The following is a 23,497-nucleotide window of genomic DNA, read 5'->3' on the forward strand; positions in this document are numbered from 1 at the left end:
ATCACCTCAAGTCAAATTTCCTTCCATATCCATTTATGCCCCCCTTGTACTCTCTTCTGCCTCTCCCCACCCCCTTCATCTCTGCTTTGGTAATCATCATGCTTTGTCTATGTCTGTGAGGGGTTTTTTGTTTTTTTTTGCTTAATCCTATCACTTCTTTTTACCAAGCCCCACAACCCAACTCCCCTCTGACAGCTGTCAGAGTGTTCCCTATCTGTGAGTCTGTTTCTATTTTGTTTTACTGTTAATTTGTTCATTAGATTCCACATTTGAGTGAACTCATATGGTATCTGTCTTTCTCTAACTGGCTTATTTCACTTAGCATAAGGTTCTCCAGGTCCATCCATGCCGTCACAAAGGGTAAGATTTCCAGTAATGCCATTGTCTTTCTAAAACAAAACAATCCTTTGGAATAATCATTCCTTTCTCTTCTTAAGAGTGTTTACATCCAGTCATATTTGGACATTACTGCTTTTCCTGTTGGACTTTAGTCCAGTACAAGTTGAGGTGAGAGAGGTTTGTGTGCAACTGTCTAATGCAGAGCCTCTACTTTTTGCTGCTCTGTAGTTCTGGAGGTCACGCACCCGGGGCCAGACTCAGCTTGGGAAAACATTTAAATCATAATTTTAAATTCATTTTTTTATTCAACCACTTTTTTTATAACAAATCAGGAGGTTTTTGCTTACGTGTGTGTGTACATGGATGTAGTCAAACTTGAAAACATAAGCCTAAATATTCATACCTTTCTGCATACTTTCACACATCATTATATAATTGACACTCCCCATTCTTGCCCTAATTATTGCCTGATCTCATGATCAAGAAGTAGAAGAAAAACATTCTTGGAAGGTTAATAAGCCATCCAGAAAATTAGATTAGCATGATCAAACCTTAATGATTATTATTTCTCACTATATTAGATCACCTGAAAAGTTGGAGAAAGAAAAATAATTGACATCATTGGGCAATTATACTTGTAGTTTTTCACAGTAGATTTTACAGATGATCACCAGTTATAAATTCTTTTCCTATCTAAAACCAAAGATTTTTTATAAATTATACCACCATTATTATAGTAATCAAAGCCCGTTTATCTGATCATCATGATAATGGAGTACTTGAGGCATTTTCTCCTTTGCTAATTGACAGTTGGTCAGTTAAGAGCTGCTTTTCACAAAATCTTCCATAACCCTAAGGGTTTGAAATAGCTTCTAATAAATGCCTGAGAAGCTCCTCTAGAGTCTTAAGTGCATTTGCTAAAACTCCCAACTGCTATTTTCCACCTTCTGGTCAGCAAATGCCTTTGATCTGCCATCTAGCTGCCTGTCTTGCGTACATCTATCTGTCTCAAGCATTGTAACCCTATTCATCAGCACAATGACACATTACCATTTAGATATCATTTTCTGAAGCCAGATTTCTCTGAGAAAGAAAATGAAACGCAAAGAGTAGGAAAAGGGTCAACCTGAAGCTTGGATTGCCTTATTTGGGGAATTGTAAGAAGTAGCGTGTGGTCAGAAGACTAAGCCTTGAGCTTGCTCCTCACTGGCACCCTATTACACACCCAGGTACTTTCTGCGCAGATGTTCTGGCTCACTGGCTGCTCCATACTGGCCCACATGCCACTTCACCTTCTGAGGTGGGACCCAGAGCCCAGGTTCCACAATACCAACATCCAGTTAAGCAGAATTGGTTCCTTCGATTTCATTGCCCTTTAAAAATTCCTAAACAGGTGGTGGTAATGGGGTAGGGGGAGTGAATTTGTCTAAATGAGTAAAGGAACTTGCTAATTTTTAGAAGACAGGGCATGTAGTCTTAAGTTTTTAAAAATGTTTAAGAGTATTTCCTCATAATATTCTGATATTCATGATGATGGACTTTATTTAGCTCACAACTTTATCTCGATTACCACCGGATAGTTGGTGTTCAATAAATGTCGGTAAAATGAATTAATGTGCTAGAGAAATTGGTTTATATCATTGAACAAAAAATTAATATCTAGTTTCATCTTGATTCCTTAATGTCATTGTGCTTTTAGATAGATAAAGGTTTAAAGAAGATGTTTGTATAATGCAAACTCCAAAATATCGGGAATATGATTAATCCAAAACCTCTGTTGATAATAGGAGAGGAAGGAGAAAAATTGGGGAGAGAGAGAAGGAAGGGTGGGTGGGGTGGACAGTGATACCTATTAGTTTCTCAAATATAACAAAGCAATATATTATATTTGAGTAAAGAAACATTATAACTTTAAATATAAGGTTTAAAAATAACCCACTATCTTGTCTCAGCAAAAATCTCTTCCTTCATTTATTCAACAAACATTTCCTAAGTGCCTCACTGTAGGCCAACGAATATGTGGATACTAGGGCACGAAGCAAAATTAAGCAGTTCTTACCCACAGAGAAACCATAGAGGTCATTCCTTTCATCTTTCCTTCCTTCTTTCCTTCCTTAACTATGTCCGAATACAAAGTCAAAAGTATAAAGAACAAAATGGCATCCTTAATAGCTCCCACAATATTTGAATTAATCTGGAAAAGTCAGCAATCAAAAATCTCCTTTTCACCAGCTGAGAATAGCTTTTTCAGTGTGTATTCTAGTGTTTAAAATAAATACTTTGCAATTAGGGTGAAATATGTTAGTGACAGCTGCAGAGACGGAAGGCCTCTGTTTATTCAGACATCCATTTATCTCCAAAATATCAAGGTAGTGGCAGATCCGCAGCTTATCACTGCTTCTAGATGAGGACACAGAATTGAGTCTCTCCATGCCTCCATTTGGCATTAATCTTCCCCCTTAAACTTCTGGTAATGAGAGGCCTGTTGATATCAGTTAGGAAGGTAATTCTTTTGTAGGAAACTTTTAGCCACCAAAAATCAGGTCTGTTCTGTTACAAATAATATATTGTTGAAGCCTTCCATGTTGATTTGGTTTAAATCATGGCTAAGTGTATACAGGGAAGAAATAGCCCCCTATGAAAAGAAAACCGTTTTATAAGGATATACACTAAGCAATACGTATATATTTGTACCATACTCGAGGCAAATGATGATCTCAGTGTATGAGGCAGGCATGCTAAACCAAACTATAAATATAATTGTAAGTGAGGTAGCCAAAGCCTTGAACAGAGAACAAAAAATATTCACTAAAAACACATTCACAACTACTGTGCCTAGTTCTGTGCCTGTACCCTATTGAGCTTCAGTCACAGTAATATTTACCTGATAGTTCTTATCAGGATGTTTGGAGACTAAATTAGAAAGTAGCTATATTTTGAGGTTTTGAGATGGAGTAAGAATACAAAGTTTATTAATTATTATGCTAAGTGAAATAAGCCAGGTGATAAAAGACAAATACCATATGATCTCACCTGTAAGTGAAACCTAATCAACAAAACAAACAAGCAAGCAAAATAGAACCAGAGACACTGAAATAAAGAACAAAGTGGCAGTAACCAGAGGGGAGGGGGCAGGGGGATAATGGGGGAAAGAAGGGAAGGATCATCAAGGAACATGCATAAAGGACTCATGGACAAAGCCAAAGGTGGGAAGATTGAGGGTGGGAGGTGGGGGTGGGGGAAGTGGTGGCAGGAAAATGGAGAGAACTGTATTTGAACAACAGTGTAAAAAATGAAAAATAAATTTAAAAAGACATACTTAAAAGAAAAAGAAGTTCTATTGTGTTTAATTATAAATCAAGGTACAGAACATACCAAATGCCACACACAGTCACACCATGCATTATGTCTCATGATATTCCACCACCTCATAGAAAGATGAAAATGACAGTCACACCATCTCTTATTTTCTAAAGGTTAAAGATTCTAAAACAAAAGCACTGAATTGGGAAGACTAATTTATACATACTATTATATGCTGTATTTGAGCTAAACTTCTCTAGGGCAGTTCTACCATGAGAAATTTCTGTGTTGATGAAAATGTTCTTTATTTATCCCAATACAGTAATCACTAACCTCATGTTGCTATTAATTTTTTTGAAAGGTAGCAAGCACAACTGAGAAACTTCTATTTAGTTTTAATGACTATAACATTAAACAGCTACAAGTGGCTACTGGCTACCCTATTAGACAACATTGTTCTTAGAACATTTGATTTGTAATCTTTGAAAGACATTTTTTTAGAATGGAGATTTAAAATACTTCTTTTAGTCAGATGTTAAGCAAAACTGTATATATAAAGTAATTTAGTTTCCTCATAATTCAATAAAAATTTGTTGAATAAAGATTACCCCACTAAAGTGGATGTATTATATTGCAATGAAATTTCTCAAAAAAATTTAGAGATAAAATTCAGTACATTTGTAGCCTTCTCGCCACCCCATGTCCCTCCACATATCAGGGTTTTGTAATTTGTGGTTTTGAATATTAATACTAAATGTAGTCTTTGCTTAAGTGAGTCAAACCTTTTCAGAACTAGTAGCAGAAACTTAAGGCAGGCTGATAGGTTTGGGTACACCACACCAAGTGATACATCAACTTCTCTATTGGCTTATTAAAAGAAAAATGTGATGTCTGAAAGCAAACACATGAGATTACTATATGCTCCCACTCTCTTCACCAGCCCACTATTTGATTCATCTGATGAGTGATCTCAGAAGACCCTTTCAGGCACTGAACCCATCAGAGAGTTGTGTTGTCAGATGATAAGAAACTTTCAGAGCTACGTAAATCGTCTTTTACCACAGGGAGTTTTATCTGTTCCGGAATAAAGAACACTTTCACATAGGATATTTCTATCTGGATAGCTGTAGGAATATTCAGAAAAGATTCATAGACTTAAATCAAATTCGTACTGACAAGGACCTTAAAACCACACGGTATTTACCAAGACTGTTAGACAATGCCTTATTTTTATTTTGTTTCTCAAAATTTGAAGGGGTGGTTAATGTATTACACATTGAGAAGTCCATTAATCTTTGCATTGGCATTTGTTTTCCTGTATTTTCCTTGGAGACAAACCAACAAATGAAGAATGTTCTTAATTTGATCTCGGGAGTAATCATAGATAGGGATATTGTACTATTTAACAGATGCAGTAAACAGTGTTGCAGGCTTTTTATGTACATTTCTATGCACCAAAATCGCAACTGGCTTCTTAATCTGACTGATGTTCTTAGGCTCTTTAAACAGGAGTTCAATCCAAGTAATTTGTCTTGAAAAAGATAAGTTGAAATCTTCCCAGTTGCATTGAAATTGATGTGAAACCTGCTTTGAAAAACATGCAGCATGAAAGTGACACTCTTGGCTGTTATATCTCACCCACAGCCCTCCCTCCATACACAGCAGCTTCACTAAGGGGAGTTCATTTTGTTTATAGCATATGTACTTACCTTGCCCTGCAACTCTGCCAGGTGTGGCTCCTACATAATAAAAGCTGTCTCTAAAACACATCTTTCCCACTTAGAAATTCCTCACCTGAATATTTATCCATGTCTTTGTACTAGCCTCTACACGTTTTGTTGTTGCCATTGTCTTTAAATCCCTTTTTAAACAAAGGAATGTGAATAACAGCCTTTCTCTTTGACCTGCTTTAAGGTAGTGTGGGAGCAGAGGAGGAATGAAACTGTCACAAAAGACAGCCCGTGTTTGGGGGGATTCAACGTGGACTTTAACACCCCAGGGAGAGGCTTCTTCATTTTGACACCTGTATTGGTGTTGGTGGAAAGTATTTCTATATAGAGAGGTTTTGTCATAAAAATACAGTAAAGATATCATTGGTCCTATGTACTACCTCATAGTTAGGCATATTTTGAAAGAGATTGTATTTGGTGCTATTAAATCCCTTCCCCCAGCCCCATGCTCTTCCATTTAAAAAGTCTGCCAATACCAGTGCTTGTGCAGCTACAAAATTCCATAAGAACAGTGCTTTAGAGACACAAAGAAAAAGCAATTGCATATAGAGACAAAATTAGTTGCTACATATCAATATTTCACAAAGCTTTCAATATTTCATTTCATTAACATTTTCTTTGAATCACACTACATATTTTTTAGAGAAAGAACTATTCATTTTATCTGATCTAAAAATACAAATATGCATGAGGAGCCCTAAGCAGCATTGGAGAAAAATGAAGGCAATGATACAGAATGCTGTGTGGGTATGAACTTGGGCAGGAAGCAGAATGTGTTCTGAGATAGGAAAAAAGGATGTGTTTTCCACTTGGGATACCCAGAATCAGCCACTCTCTGACCTTTGTGTCAACAGCTTTCGGGCATTTAAAGCATGTGTGTGAACACAGTTTTTTAAATACCAATAACTATCAAGAAATATTTCCTGTATGCCCTAAGAAAATAAAATTGAGCCTATTTAAAGATACAAGAACTTGTATGTTCTCGTACTTTCATGATAGTTACTATCAATATTAGTTCTAGTGAAAAAGTGGCTGAAGTTAAATTGTCTTAAGTGTTTCCACAGTTTCCTTCTGTCTTCTCCCCAGTGACAATACTCCTTCAAACCTAATCTACTTCTACTTCACTTTCCCATGTAAGGCCATTCACTCCTTTCTTCATACTGTCTGTCATTTTTAAACTGCAATTAATACAGTCTGTCATTATCACTCGCTAAACTGATTCTTTTCAAAATTCATGCTATTTGCTTATATGACCCTTTCCTCCTACATTAGATTTAAGCTGCTAAACCTCCACTACTGCCTACTACTGTTTTTCTCAATGAATCAGCATTTGACTTACTTTTGTATATCCTATTCCAGAGTAACCATCAGTGGTCGGGTACTTGGGAGTTGCTGGTGAAATCAACACAGTGGAACCAGTTGTATCTATGCTTCTTAGGTTCATCTCTGACATACTCAGATTATGCTAGGTTATTCATGGTAATGCAATAGTTAACAAATGTGTCCCCAAACTTAGCAGCTTAAAATAACCAAGGTTCATTCTCACTACATATTCACTGCAGGTTGGCTGGGCAAGGTGGAAGGTGAGGGCAGTCACTCAGTGACCCAGACAGATGGAGTGCCTATCTTGAACACTGACTTTATAGCTGGACCCAATCCATCAGTAAAACTCGTCAGTTCTCTCTCCAGATTACATGCCACATCTGATCAATGTTTTTCTATCTCCCTGCCATAGCATCCTAAGGGTACCCTCCCTCTAAGTCACCCTTCAATAGTAGAGGAGGTTTCCAACCAACAACTAAATCCTCCAGCCTGAAAAGATCCATGTCGCTTCCACTCAACAACGCATTAGCCAGAATTAAGTTATACAGCCTGTTCAATCACAGGGTGTCCAGCAAATGCAACCTTGCCCTGTGCCTGAACATTTTAATGTACAGAATTACTGACTCCCACAGGGTATACCTGGTATTTCTTCCCAACACTTGCCCTATAGTTTCTCACTCTTTTCAACTTCAGTTTAGCTATCTGGAACTCTTATTATTACCTAAAACTTCTACAACACAAAATTCCCCTCTCTGACCACTACTCTTTATCATCTCCCAAGCTAAAAATGGATATAAAAGCAAATGATACATATAAGCTAACCTTGAAGATTTCTCAGAATAATGGGAGAATCGAGAAAGTAACCCAGCCTCTACAATGAAATAAGAAATGTATGTGGGTACAAACCAAGAGCCCAACACAAGCCTGTGGATTAGGAAAAACGAGGAAGATGATGACATCTTTCCTGAATAGTGTGATGCTTCAGCTGAGTCTTCAAGCTACAGTCAGAATCATCCCTACAGGTGGGGAGGAGACATTCCCCTATAGACAGTGGAAACAGCATGTGTAAATCCCCAGCTAAGTCACAAGTACAGCATGAGCATACGGAGCATGCAAGAGATGAAGGTAGAGTGGGTGATAGGTTGGGAGCAAATCATGAGAGTCTGAACACAATGATAAGGGACTCTGGATTTTTATCCTGAAGGTAGTAGGAAACCTTTGAACTAAACATGGTTATGTCATAATCAATATTTGTATATTTAAAGTATCATTCCAATTTTCTTATTGACCAATATTTTATTGTCATTAGAAATACTTCACTGACAATTAAATGAACAACAAAGATCTACAAAAATATGCTTTTTAAAATTTTGTTATTCTATCAATGTAAACCAGAATGTTAGAATAATACAAATATTTTGTTATTTTGAAATATTTCTTTCTTGTGCTTATTATATTTACCAATATGTATTGGTTTATTCACAAAGTTAAATCATATTTTATGCTTGGTAATTTTAGCATGTATGTCCTTCAATATTATAATTTTTAAAACAAACATTAAACAGAGAAATTAGCTCTAGTTCATATTAAACCTAAATCTTCATGGTTTAGCTTTATATCAACTCTCCCTAAAACTTGAAGATTTTTTTTCTCCAAATCTACAAAAAAAAGGGAATTGATTCAGATTTGGTTATCTTACAACTCAAGTAAGGTATTTAAAAATAAAAGATCCATGAATCCTTTTTTAAAGATTTTATTTATTTACTTTTAGAGAGGGGGGAAGGGAGGGAGAAAGAGATAGAGAGAAACATCAATATGTATGAGAGATACATTGATTGATTGCCTCTCACAAGCCCCCAACTGGGGATCTAGTCCACAACCCAGGCATGTGCCCTGACCTGGAATTGAACCGGCAACCTCCCAGTTCATAGGCCGATGCTCAATCCACTGAGCCTCACCAGCCAGGGCAAAGATCCATGAGTCTTGATGGAACTATAAATGAAAGTGGTTTGAGTTTAAAAAGCTAAAGTTTAGAAAATTGGTCTCATAACAAAATTCCAAATAGAACATTATTAATTTTTAAAGATTATCTCTTTCCATTTATTTTGGGGTATCCTAGCAATCTAATGGTGATAAAATTTTCTCTGAAATCCATGCAATTTTTAAAAATCTAGCTATCTTTTCCATAAGTATTCACTCTTTCCACTTTACAGTTTTAGACTGAGCTAATGGTTCTGTAAGTAGACATATTGATTAGCTTGAATCCAATTTCCTACCTATTCTAGCACTTCAGCTCTCTTAGGTCATTTTGTGGGTTTTATTTTATTTTGTGGGGTTTAATCCCATTTTGTAGAAGATGTTTACGTCTTCTTTCATACTTCAAACTGGAAAATTCTGACCTTTCTATATGTATACTTTTCAGGATACATTTTCTCTTCTTGTTTTCTTTTATTTATTTTGATTTCAAATAATGTATGTTAGAGCAGGTTTTCTGGGAGGGAGTGACACTGAGGATGCAGGAGCCTGCCTCACTTGGCTGCTAGTGGGGACAGACTCCAAGATGCAGCATCACAAGCGATGTCTTCAGGAATGTTAGGCTCTACACAATGAGTTACAGATTTGAAACCTGAGTTTGAAAGACAGCTGTGAACTGGAAAAAAGAATCACATCAACAACCAAACCACCTAGAGCTGATAAGCAGAAAGGAAATTGTAGAGATGAAATAGGGTCTTTCAATATAAGACAAGCAGTTTTGGAGGAAAGAATGTGGCCAGATTTAACACAACCCTGAAACTCATCGCAAACACTGAATTCCAGCCGTGGTATTCTTTCTATTATTTTGGTTATTGTGATTCCAAAATTTAGAGACTGGACCTTCAATAGCAAAACTAGACTAGAAAATATTACAGGTAATTCAGAAAAATTATCGCTATGACTACCAATTTTACCAAATACTGTGACCTCTTAAAGTCGGATTCATTATTACTGCTGTTCTTTCATTTCATTGACCTATTTATGTCAATAAGTGGTATATTTGCACAAGCCGTGACCTTTGTAAATTTCATTTTTAAGTCTCTGTTGGACTTGAAAGTTAGCTGGAATGTCTTTAGGCATTACAGAGAAAACCAGTGTTCATAGCAGGCAAGTAGGGGGAAAAAAGGTAAAGCCCTTATTTCGTTTGTATCTTAATTAATAAGAAAAGAAAGAAAGCATTTTTGTTCCCAGACCCAGTGTACTAGCTGGACTAAAGAGCCCAGAGCTCTGGGCAGTTTCTGAGAACACCTCTCAGAGACTCCTCGTCTATGTCTTACCCATTCTTCCTCAATCCTTTATGCCTTAATATAAAAAAACAAGTGAGATTTTTGTGTGTGTATGTGCAAGATTTCATCTATAAATTCCTCAATATTTGTATGTCTCTGGTTTGTTATGTTGTTTTGTGATTCCCATTTTCCTGCTCCTACCAAGGCTTCAGTATCATTATAAGCTACTCACAAGGGCCAACAATTCACATTTGTGATGCTTAGCCTTGGACTTCCTTCAAAAAACCTTCTAGTTGGAACAAGACAATGACTTTATTTCAACTTTAACACTTTCTTCATGTCAACACCTTACTTAGGGTGGCAGAGCAATTTAGAAGGTGCAAAGCACTTTCACACATCCTCCTGCTTCATCTTCGCCACAGCCTGCGAGCTAAGCAGGACAGGCTTCTCCCTTTACAAGTAAGAAATCCGCAGATCAGGAAAGAGTTTGGACAACCTAAATTCAGCTCTCCTCCCACTAGGTCTGAACTATGTCTGTCATGTAACTGCCTTTAGACTTTATGTCATTTCCCATTTTAAATGCATGATCAGGTTTGCATTTCAATTAGACACCGAGAGATAGGTTTAAAATAGACAAGTTTGCAAGTGCACAGATCAGGTAGTACAAGTTTAGGCTAAGTGAGTGTGGCGGTAATGGGATGGGAAAATATTTAGGAAATAAATATGAGATATCAGATGTTACCAGATTGCGAAGTAATTCTACTTTAACCAACATTCAGTAGGTTAGAGTTAACTCTACTGGCAATTTAGTCTTTATTTGATGAATCAAATAAAACTTTCTACATCACAAAATGCCTTGATGTTTTCAATACCAGAAGTCATATACTAAAGACATACAAAAGTGCAAGTTAATAAAGATACATCTTTATGTATCAAAGATGTACTAATTAGAAAAATTAAGCACAAAACTGGGAAGCAATTAATTAGTCTTACAAGGCTGACAAAGCTTTCATCTTTCTTCATTCATATTCACTCTCCTCCAGTACTTCACATCTCTCTTTTTATCACATTTCTCTCAAATGATGACACCCCTCTTAATTACATACAAATACAATAGAAGCAAAAAAATATACCCAGAGATCTATTTCATCCCCTCTTTCTGGTGTCACCTTCCTCCTACATCTGTACCCACTGCTCTGCCCTCTCAACTAGAGTAGATGTATCCCTTCCTCTAAGAACAACTACTACACCTGTGTACACCCATCACTTCTCACGGGCATGGCTTCTGTGATTACCCTCTTGCTCTCCTGCATAAATGTGGTCCTCTCTGCTCCATCATTTCTCTCAGCAGAAAATGAGTCCTCAACTCCATCCTTTCATAAAAAATGTCTACATCTCTGTCCAATGAATCCCTCATTCCCTGTTCTCATCAGGACATTTGTGTAAAGTGTCACCTACATTTATTCTTCATACTTAGTAATTCGCAGTCCTTTCTCAGTCTTCTCTCACTGGGATTTGGTCTTCACCGTGCTTATAGTATCCCATGTAGCCCAAACCAGTGTTCATAACTTACCAATAAAAATTACATGTTTTATCTTTCAGGCATTTAATAAGGAAAAATAAATTATTTCTATAAATTTACATAAAATAATTCAAATTAATTATACAGAGAAAAGTACAAGTACTTTTGCTTATAATTACCACATGATTGATATGACAGAGTATCATGCATGTAGCATAGTAACTTGCTCTGAATTCCACCATGCATGATATTAAGCTGAATAAGCCTTTCTCTTCCTTCTTTCCTTCCTTTCATCCTGCCTCCCACCTTTCTTCCATCTTTCTCTTTCTCTCATGATTTCTCATCAACTGAGTATCTTTAGTTCCTTTTTTGTGTGTTTGTTTTAGAAATGGAGTATATTTTCTTTAAGAAATTGAAAACTGAGAAAAAATGCCACTTAACATCATCGGTATGTCAGTTTAGGTCAGCAGGAAAACACTGTGATGTGCTCATCTCTTTGTCACCAAGAAGATATTCCAGTCCAAGCTTTAATATACTTTCCATGTTTTTTCACTAGATGCTTCTTTTCTACTGCTTTTCATCCTTTTCCATATATCATATCAGAGGATTGGTTCAGCCTTTAAAACTTCAATAACAGGAACAAATCTAACCCATCAGATAGCCCAGCAGTTTCATTATTATGAATACTCTAGCCTTGGAAAAACTCGATAGGACACTGAGGAATCCAATGAATAGAAGAAGAAATCTACTGAGTTTTGGAATGTTTGGAGCATTGGATCAGTCTAGGGTTATGAAACCTAAACCTCCCATTGTAAAGAGGAAGCTGGCTGCAAGTCCTTCCATAATATGTTATCCATTTACTCTGTAGGCTAAGAAAGCAAATGGTCTCTGATGCCCCTGTTCATCAGTCATACAGCCAACACCTGGAGGTTCAAAAATAACATCATAAATTATTCCTCCAGTGATGAGAAAGTAAGACTCCACCACCAGAGCGTACACCGTCATGGCTAAGGGCACGTGCACCCAGGGCGACTTCCTCAGCTTCAGCCCGGGGCAGTCCAACACTGAGAATGGGACTCGGTATGAGTCTCCATGTTGGTGTTGGTGGTGGCAAAGACAGCTCTCAGGGTCTCTTCAGTTCTGACTTAGATAGAACCAAGTGAAGTCAGTAAGACTTAAATGACAATAGAATCATGCCTCAAAATAGTAGCATTGTATTAATCTCTTGAATTATTTTTAGTTGCATAGAAGATAAATTATGTGATTTTAAAAGAAACTTTGTCAAGCTTTAGCAAACTAGCTTAATTATGAAAAATTAAATTTTCTGTAATGATCTTTTCTTTTGAGTGTTTAATATAAAATTACATTTGCTCAGTCTTAAAACTCAGCTCTTAGACTTTTCAAGTGGTTTTTAGAATTTTAAGTCATTATGTATACATGTAATTTTAGTCTTTTTTTTGTTTTTAGCATCTAAATCACTCAAAATTCAAAATTAACAGTGGATTTATAGTTCTTTTAATTAAAAAAACAAAAATAATGCATTTTCTCCCTAAAATCTGAACACATATTACTGCATTGTGGTACTGATACATATACAAAATAAATCTCTTTTGTAAATAGCAGACTAAAATGCTAAGACTTTGTTTTAACATTTCAATAATAACAGTGTAATTATTATTCAAATATTGTCACAGTATAATATGAATACAAATAAATTTTTTCTTTTTCTTCTTTTTCTTTAAAGTCATATTAGTATTTTTAAGAAAATGTTGGAAACTGTAAGAGAAAACATGACCAGGGCTCAGAATCGACAGCTTAGCATTGTGTGAGCCTCTGGGACCCGTCAGCCGCTCCGCCCTGTAGTCCCACCTCCCTGTGGGAGAAACACAGAAAAGGTGAAGCTGGCACACAAAAGGCAAAACCCACAAGTTATCCAAAAAAGATGGAGTGAAGAGTTTTGGTTTAAAATTTTCTTTCTATTCTTTAAGTGGAATTCTTCTTTACTGAAAGGGGAACTCAAAACGCAGCTTTTGGTGACAATGAAATAGTAATTTTTACGTTATTTAAAAAGAAAAATTATTTATTATAATTTTGTTATCAAAGCAAGCTTATAACAACAGATAATTGGATGTTACCACTGATAAATCCTTTGCCTATATAAGTAAAACAGAAAAATTAAAAGTCTTCCAAGAATTAATTTGTCATTCTATCGATTAAGAAAAAATAAACACTGAGTTCTAGATTGGTACTAACTTTAAAATAGAAAGAGTAAAATGTCTTTTAAATTTTGAAAAAATTCAGATTAAGGTCTACATAAAATTTGTGTAAATATTTTTTCTCAACGTTATTTTTTTAAAGATTTATTGATTGATTTATTTTAGAGAGAGAAGGGAGGGAGAAAGAGAGAGAGGGAAGAACATCAATGTGCGGTTGCTGGGGGCCGTGGCCTGCAACCTAGGCATGTACCCTGACTGGGAATCAAACCTGCGATGCTTTGGTTCACAGCCCACGCTCAATCCACTGAGCTACGCTAGCCAGGGCTTTTTTTCTCAACTTTAAATAAATATAGAACCAGTATTTATGGGTCATATTTAAGCTTAGAAATCTCATTGTCTTTTTTGGTAAAATCTGATTGTTTCAAGGACTGCCTACTTTATCTCAGGCTTGATGCATGTGGAGGTTTCTATTCATTTATGCTTTTACTGGGTTTGATGTTTGTGCTCTCCTTAATTTGAATGGCACACCTTATATATCTGTCAAAGAGTGGAGGAAAAAATGAGACCCATGCATAGACAGGGAAAAGGATTGCTCTGTTGAGAAAAAAATGAAAATATGATAGAAAAAATATGCCTTAAGTAATGCAGAATATATGTTGGTATAGAAAAGAAATAGTAAGAACTTGAAGGATGATTTGGAAAAAATGTAAAGCAGATCTAAACTTGTGTAAAAAAGTAGTGCAACCAAAATCTGAGATGTGAAATGATGTGCAAATATGTTTCTTAGAATTTATTGATAACATTAATCTGAGTCTTATTAGTCATTATGCAGTAAATAAAGCCATAGTTCCAAGTGATGCCAAAACCTCAGAGACTTACAGTATCAGTGGCAAAACTTGTTGCTCCTATGGCTAGGGTCAACTGTGGCCCTGTTCTATGTATCTTCTCATTCTGGAACTGGCTGAAGGAACAGCTCCTATTCTACAATCTCTCTTTGTTTGTTTGTTTGCTTGCCTGTTTGTTTTTTTCTTTGTTTTTTTGTAAATATACTATATTTATTATGCTATTACAGTTGTCCCATCCCCCCCTTTATTCCCCTACTCCCTGAACCCCTCTTCTAACACTCATTCTCCCCCATTAGTTCATGTTCATGGGTCATACATATAAGTTCTTTGGCTTCTACATTTCTTATACTATTCTTAACCTCCCCCTGTCTATTTTGTAGCTACTATTTATGTTTCTTATTCCCTGTACCTTTTCCACCATTCTCCCTGCTCCTGCTCCCCACTGATAACCCTCCATGTGATCTCCATTTCTGTCATTCTGTTCCTGTTCTAATTGTTTACTTAGTTTGTTTTTGTTTCTGTAGGTTCAGTTTTGGATAGTTGTGAGTTTGTTATCATAGTTTTGTTTATAGTTTGTTCATAGTTTTCGATCTTCTTCTTTTCCTTAGGTAAGTCCCTTCAATACTTTATACAATAAGGCCTTGGTGAGGATGATCTCCTTTAACTTGACCTTATCTGGGAAGCACTTTATCTGCCCTTCCATTCTAAATGATAGCTTTGCTGGATAGAGTAATCTTGGATGTAGGTTCTTGCTTTTCATGACTTTGAATACTTCTTTCTAGCCCCTTCTTGCCTGTAAGGTTTCTTTTGAGGAATCAGCTGATAGTCTTATGGGAACTCTTTTGCAGGTAACTGTCTCCTTTTCTCTTGCTACTTTTAAGATTCTCTCCTTAACTTTCACCTTGGGAAATGTAATTATCATGGGCCTTGGTGTGTGCTTCTTTGGGTCCAACTTCTTTGGGACTCTCTGAGACTCTCAGAGCTTCTTGGACTTCCTGGAAGTCTATTTCCTTTGCCAGGTTGGGGAAGTTCTCCTTCATTATGTTTTCAAATAAGTTTTCAATTTCTTGCTTTTCCCCTTCTCCTTCTGGCACCCCTATGATTCAGATGTCGGAATGTTTAAAGTTGTCCTAGAGGTTACTAAGTCTCTCCTCATTTTTTTTTTTGAATTCTTGTTTCTTCATTCTGTTCTGGTTGAATGTTTATTTCTTTCTTCTGCTCCAAACCATTGGTTTGAGTCCTGGTTTCCTTCTCATCACTGTTGGTTCCTTGTGCATTTTCCTTCAATTCACTTTTCATAGTCTTCACTCTTTCCTCTATTTTGCAACCATACTCAACCATTTCTGTGAGTATCCTGATTACCAGTGTTTTGAACTATACATCTGATAAGTTCACTATCTCTTCATTGCTTAGTTGTATATTTTCTGAAACTTTAATCTGTTCTTTCATTGGCCCATTTTTTTTTTTGGTCTCATGCACCTGTTAAGTGTAAGGGGAGGAGCCTTAGGTATTCACCAGGGTGGGACAACCCATGTAGCTGCATTGTGGTGTTATATGTGGGGAAGGCGTCCAAAAGGGAACAAGGCTGCTTGCTGGGCTCTGGGCCAGCTTTCAGTCACTTCCCCCACTATCCACAAGCAAACTGGGCCCTTCTGGTGCTGATTCGTGGGTGGGAGGGTTTGTGCACATTCTAGGACACTGTGGGTCTTTCCAGCAAACTCTCCTGTGATGCTGGGATTTTCTCCCACTGCCACAATCCCCACAGGTTACTTTAGTCAGAGGTTTTGAGGCTTTATTTCCCTGTGCTGGAACCCTGGGTTGTGCATTCTGTCTTGCTCCCCAGTTGTTCCTCCTGGTTTATCTGCATGCCAGTGTGGGACCACCTGGTCCACCAGCTCCACACCTCACCTGGCCACCACCTTGCCTGCCCTGGTCCTCCAATTGCTGCCTTGTCTTGTATCCTCTCCACCCAGCTGTCCATCTCCACCCCTCCAACTGGTCTGGATGAATGTTTCTTCTTTAACTCTTTGGTTGTTGGACTTCCATACAGTTTGATTTTCTGGCAGTTCTGGTTGTATTTTTTTCTTAAATTTGTTGTTATCCTTCTTTTGGTTGTGCAAGGAAGTACAGTATGTCTACCTATGCCTCCAACTTGGCCGGAAGTTTTGTTTGTTTGTTTTTAATGCAGAGAGGAAAAGCAAGAAATCCACATGATGGTTTTCATATAACTTCTTACTTCCACTCACATTTCAATGGTAAAAGCAAATCATTAGACCAACAGTGATATCATGGAACTCAAGTCATATGGTTCTACACATAGTAACCCTTTTGTTGGAGAGAGTGAAAAAATAATTGGAAAAATTAATACAGTCTACTACAAATGTCACTTATCAATGGTGTCTTCATGGAGAATGTGAGACTATAGGTAAGTCTTAGAAAGTTAAAACAAATGCATGTTAGAAGTCAAATACTTAACAGTAATAGGCTGGAGTCTTCATTAGCACTGAAATCTCTGGCTTTTGCCATTGAAATTAGCACAGAATAAGATGGCTGCTAAAATAAAGCTAATTTTTAAAAGGCACATGAATTCTGCAGCATAGGTAGAAGTATGATATACAGCAGTAAAAATGCAGAGTACGCTGTAAATATATTGTCATAAAGTTCTTAAATTGTTCATTAAATGATAGGATAATTTAATTTAATTATTACAGATGTGCACTGTAATTCTTAAATCATCAAAATAATAACACAAGGATAACCCGGAAATTAATTACCCTAAAGTAAATGGACTAACTGCCCTGACAAGTGCTAACATATTCAGACTGAAGTTAAAAAGCAAGATCTAACTACATGTTACCAAGAAACACATAAACACACTTTTTTTTTATTTTTCAATTACAATCATATACTTTACAAAGTGTTCCCTTGATATTTCTTGTACCTACCTGGCACCATACATAGTTATGGCGATATTACTGACTATATTTCCTATGCTGTTATATATATCCCCATGACTATTTAGTAACTACTAATCTGTATTTCTTAATCCCTTCACCTTTTTCACCCAGCTCTTTGAGCCCCTGTCTTCTGGCAACCATCAGTCTGTTCTCTGTATCTTTGATCTATCAAGGAACACACTTTATTTTTTTTATTTTGTTTATTTTTTATTATTGTCCAAGTACAGCTGTCTCTATTTTCACCCCACCTCAGCTGCTCCATTCCACCCATCCCTGTCTCCCACCCTCAAATCTACCCCCTTTGGCTTTGTCCACAGGTCCTTTATACATGTAAGGAACACACTTTAAAACATGTTAACAAACAGGTTGGGTATAAAAGAATAGAAACAATAAGCAAAAGAAAGCAGGTGGCTCTATGAATGTCAGAACAAAGTAGACTTCAAGATGACAGTACTACTAGAGATTAAAAGGGTTCATTTTATAATGAACAAAAGGTTACTTATTCAAGATAAGACAAGACGGCTAAATGTTTCTACATCCAATATCAAAGTTCCCAAATACAAGACAAAACAAAAGAGAACTGGAAATAATGTTACTGTAACTAATAGAGATTTTAACATTCCTTTCTCAGCAGTAGAACAATTTAAAAATCAGTACAGCTATGGATAATATGAACAATACAAGCCATCTACTTAAACATATTAACATTTATAGGGAATTACTCCCCATATAAGGTTACAACTTCTCAATGTATATGAATTATTCAGGAAGTAGATAATATTCTCAGTCATAAAACAAGTCTCAATAAATTCAAAAGATTTAAACAGAATATATTCTCTAATTATGACAGAGTTAAATTAAAGATGAATAAAATAATATACTCATAAAGACCCTCAAATATTTGGAAGTTAAAAAACACACTACATAATCCATGGATTAGAGAAGAAATCTTAAAATACATTACTAATATATATGTATTAACAAAAATACATAAAAACACAATATCCATATTTGTGGGATATAACTAAAGCAGTCTTTATAAGGAAATTTATGGATTTAAGTATATATATTAGAAAATAAGAAAGGTATAAAATCAAGTACTTCTAACATTTTAAGAAGCTATAAAAATAGTAAATTAAACCCTGGGTGAATAACACAAAGGAAATAATAAGTAATAGCAGAAATCAATAAAATGGAAAATTTAAATAGCTCTCATGAAAAAATCAAATAATAATACTGTCATACCCAGACTCTCATAAAATAGAGGAAGTGGGAACACTTCCTAACTCATTATGGTAATATTTAGGTACAGTACATATATTATAGTGTGTATGTATAATATATACTATATATAATTATTACATATACTCTATATGTAAATTATTATAATAAGTGCCACTATTATATATTATTTTAAATAATATATTATCATCTATAACATAGTTTATATTGTGTACATATTATTGTGTATAATTGTGACTTGGCACAACTTATCAACCTACTCCCAGTAGATCCCTAACCAAGGGTCTCAACTGCAAAAGACAAGGGAGCTGCTCCTAAGTGGCTGTAACTGTTCATTAAGGACCTTCCCATTGCACGTTAGTGTTTCCTGAGTGATGGGAAGCTTTAGTCTGGAAGCTGCTAATTTGCTAACACTAAAAGGCTCTCTCCCATTAGCAGCTTCTGTGTTACATTAATCATAAGAAAGTAATAAAGAGAAAACCTCAGCTGTTCAGTCTCCCCTGAGGTGGGACCCCAGCTTCCTTCTTATCCCCATGGTCCACTCTAATGGTCTTGCCTGTATGAAAGTAATAGAGAGGATAATAAGTGTTGTGTATTTTATCAGAGTTCAAAATCCTTTTTTTCTAGGGAGAAGTCTTTTTTTAAGACTTCTAAATTTAAAACCCTATCATGAATACTTTTGCAATTGAAGTTAATCTGTTTAATTCATAACTTTTTAAATGTAAGTGCAAATCATCAAGCACAGGGAAAAAATAAGCTTTAGAAAAAATAATAAATCTACCATTTCTGGAAAAACTATAAAACAGAGTACTCTCAGAGATGTCTTCCTGTCCTTTTTAAAAAAAATTAAATCACTTATCTGCACAGCAGTAAATCAAAGAAAATCATGAAATAAAGACCTTTGCTTTTGTAAATGTTAAAAACTTGTTTCTAAACAAAGAAGAAACAATGAGAAAATATCTTATTAAAAGAAATTAAGTAAGGTTGTATTTGTTAGGTTCAGGGTGCATGTTAATAAATTATGTTTTTGTTCAAATTTTATCTTATGAGGGTTCATAAAGATAGGAGCCAATGCCAACTTAATTGCTTATACTCTTTTTCTGTTGAAAATGCATGACCTTTAGCAGAAGTGCAATTTTTAAAGATCTTAACTTAAACATTTGTTTCTAAGTGTATGATCGGTTCATGGAATAAAATTATCTATGCTGTAGTTAGGTCATTGAAATTTTTTATTTACAATGAAAATGATTTTTGCTTTCAATACTTTTTTTAATTGGATAAACAATAATTCATCATCTCAAAAGTGTTTCTGAGATTTTTATTGTTTGTATTCAAAATGCTAGAAAGTTTTTCTTCATTTACATTGCTTTGTCCTGATTTTTAGAGGTTAATTTTATAATTAGGTTATGTATTACATATTGTTATACTTGTAATTTTTGAGGAGAAAAGAAGACTAATACCAATAATCATCATCAGTGACTATGTATGTTTAAAATTAAACATGTGTTCATAATTCTCAGAAAAGAAACCCCTGTAATGGACTCTGTGACATATGTATGTAAAATTCAAGAACTCACTGTACAAACCTGTAGAAAACCTGTTTTCTAAAAATTTATAATCAACATTTTCTTTCTTATCAGTACTTAACATCTTAAAGAGAGAAAAGAAGATATATCTAATAAGTTAGGGCCACCCACATAAGTTTTTTTAATTATGTATAAAAGCCTGTGAATGAAAAAATATATAATTTACAAATGAGAAAATGCTAGATATTCTTTAAAATAAATTATACTCTAATTTTTTTCCTCTAGGCAAGGAAAATATTCTGAATCCCTTTCCATAAAATAATTTGCACTTGGTTTAATTATTAGCTGAGCAATTTTGATAAATCCAGTTAACTCTCATTAGTTTTATTTTACTTGTAAAAGGCTGAAGTGTTCACTACATACCAGTGGGTGGCATATTAATATTATTGTTAGAGTCGTCCTTGAATTGGGAGGAAAAAGCAGTTGAGGACGACATTCTTATGAAGCTCTAATAGCAAGTGGGTCCATTGGAAAAGTAGCAGCTTTAATGTAGTATTAGAGTTGATGGTACTACAAACACTTATCTGAGTTATTTTTGTTTCCTTTCTCTGTCCTCACAGTCCATGAAGGCTCAGGAGAAACCAGTCAAAAGGAGACATCCACCTGTGATATTTGCCAGTTTGGGGCAGAATGTGACGAAGATGCTGAGGATGTCTGGTAACGTGTTTTATTTATTTTTTAAACAAAACAATGATAATTTATTTTTACTTCTTTAAGCATTTCCTAAAGAAGACATTTTTCAGCATTTATTTTTCTTCTCTAGTTCCTAAGAGGGGCTATGAGGGCTATAATAACAGCAAGGAATTTCTGAAACTGAATTAAGAGTTGGACCAGCCACGCAGCTGCCCAGCTTCCCCACTTTGTTTGGTGAAATATGAAAAGGTGTCACTGAGACTCTGAAATACTGTCAATGTTAAGAGATGGAGAAAATAATCGTATTTACCAGAACATTTCTCAAGAGACACTGTCAAGAAACAGTGGACACTTGGTAATCAAGTGTCTAAGACGGCAGATCTGGGTAACCACAGAGATTTTATTTAAGGGTATGCCTATGCATGCCTGCAGCTGAAATGGGGATATGGGGAAGCAAAGAAAGATCTCTGAGCCACCCTCTAGGCTCAGCTTTTCCCTTCATCCTAGCCATACTCAGCTTCTCCTGTAAAGATATGCTGAACAAATAGTGAATATTTATTATTTTGAATGAGTCCCAAAATGTTAGGCTTCTAGGTCATGGACATATGTTCAGGACAGCCTTGATCACATCCAAAGTGAATGACTCGGAATTCAGAGGTCTTTGTGGCGTGATAGTGAATGAAGCTCTCTGTCTCTCTGTCTCTCTCCCTCTCTCCTTTCTCTCCCTCCTTCCCCCCTTCCTCTCTCTCCCCTCTCCCTTCTTCCTCTCTCACTCATTGGCTCTTACCCATACCTTTCAGGTATGCTGTCCTTTGTTTTCTTCAAAATGCAGGCTGCGCTTGCCTAAAGCTCTTAACACACATTTTGATCAAAGTGGCTGAGTAAATCTTAAATGTTTTTGCCACCAAAAAGAGTGGTGTATGACCTGATGGAGGTATCAGCTCACATGATAGTGGTAGTCATATTGCAACATACAAGTGTATCAAATCAGCCTGTTGTACATCTTAAATTTATATAATTTTATACATTAATTATATCTTAAATAAAGCAATCATTTTGATCAAACTTTTGTGGGTGGAGGGGACAATTCATCAAAGGGACAAGAAGAAAAAAATTAAGGCAACATAATTTTGGCAAGAGTTAAACAGTCTGCACTTAAAATATTTCAAAATATTTTCAAGTGCAGATTAAGTTGAGGACACCAACTGAGCAAACTGGATGGGGTTCTTAGGGTAAATTAATGAACCATTTCAGAAAACTGGGACTTAGAATTTTACTTATATAAAATTCCCCAAATGATCACAAAATACTGCTCTGAAATAAATGACTGACTCAAAAAGTCTTTCTTCCCCTTAAATGCTTTAGGGTTCCATATATTAGGACACATTTACAGAAAATATACTTTTAAAATATCTCATTTTTAATGTTTTTTGATAACTGCTTCTATTCAACATTATTTTTAAAGCTGATAAATATTTCGCTGTCAATTATTTTACTTTTAAAAAATTGGAATTTTCCTTTAGTTTCTCATCTCACTAATGATCCTCATTAAGTGACATAGTTCCACTTTACAAGTGCAAAGATTTAAGCAGTGAGATAATAATAGCAAGTGAAGATTACTAATTGCTTATTTAGGCTTGGTCCATTTGTATGCATTTTTCCCCAGTTATCTTCAAAATAACCAAGGGGCATATTTCATTATGATCTCACTTTACAAAGAGGGCACTGAGTTTTAAAGTGTGTAAGTGGTAGGGCCATATGAAGAAATGAAGGGGAAGTACTGAGAGGCTGTTAGCATAACAGTTCAGCCAAAAATGCAATTCAAATATTTCTTCCCTGTCATGTCTGGGATAATGAGATGGCCAGACTGCAGGCAGCTTAGATTCATTGACTCAAGACCTACAGGGTTAGAGCTGCTGACAAGAGAGATGGCTGCAGTAGGCAGGGAAAATGTCCAGACAGTCAGTGTCACTCCTGGTCTCCTAGCAAAAGATCAGATCTATGGTATGAAGGCTGGCAGTACAAGGAGATATGGGCAAGTCCAGTGGCGTCAGAGAGGTTCAACACCCATGACAACTGTAGTTATAAAAAGAAACTGAGTTACAGAGGAAACAGAGAAGGCAAGGTAGAAATTCAGTCAGTGAGAAGATATCAATTAGGAAAACTAGTCAGAGACAAATGCAGGCGAGACTGGAGAGATTCCCCACTTGCCAGAACTAGTATAGAAGAAAGCCAAGCCTTGGTATAGGGGGCTGGGGCCAGCACCTGGATCTCAGAAATAAATTACAAGGTCAAATGTAATAAGGCTGACTGGATACTGAGTCACTTAGCTTCTGGCTAAGGATTTCTTGTACACCCTCAGCCTAGAGACAAGATTAGTTCCAAAATGTGGAAAAAAGCTGAACCTCCAGATGGGGCTAAGTGGCCGTAGCTGTGAAGATTAGAGGGCTTCAGAGGGCAGGGAGCCAAGAAGATGATTATACTTGCCAGGCAAGAATGAAGAGTTGTTAGCGTTTGAATAAAATGTACTTAGAATGTCCA

General features: G+C 35.9%; 1 protein-coding gene and 1 pseudogene across 1 annotated transcript in view; one reads left to right on the forward strand and one right to left on the reverse strand.

Moving 5' to 3' along the window:
* TMEFF2 (transmembrane protein with EGF like and two follistatin like domains 2) overlaps nucleotides 1–23,497 on the forward strand; it is a 231,058-nt gene that overhangs the window by 104,048 nt on the left and 103,513 nt on the right. The window contains exon 5 of the mRNA XM_045861343.1: nucleotides 20,884–20,980. Coding sequence (XP_045717299.1) covers nucleotides 20,884–20,980 — 97 coding nt within the window. The remainder of the gene's footprint in view (nucleotides 1–20,883; nucleotides 20,981–23,497) is intronic.
* LOC123805040 lies at nucleotides 12,123–20,759 on the reverse strand (annotated as a pseudogene).

Source organism: Phyllostomus hastatus, unplaced genomic scaffold, assembly GCF_019186645.2.
Source record: "Phyllostomus hastatus isolate PE091 unplaced genomic scaffold, TTU_PhHast_1.1 phas_contig_1, whole genome shotgun sequence".
Taxonomy (NCBI): domain Eukaryota; kingdom Metazoa; phylum Chordata; class Mammalia; order Chiroptera; family Phyllostomidae; genus Phyllostomus; species Phyllostomus hastatus.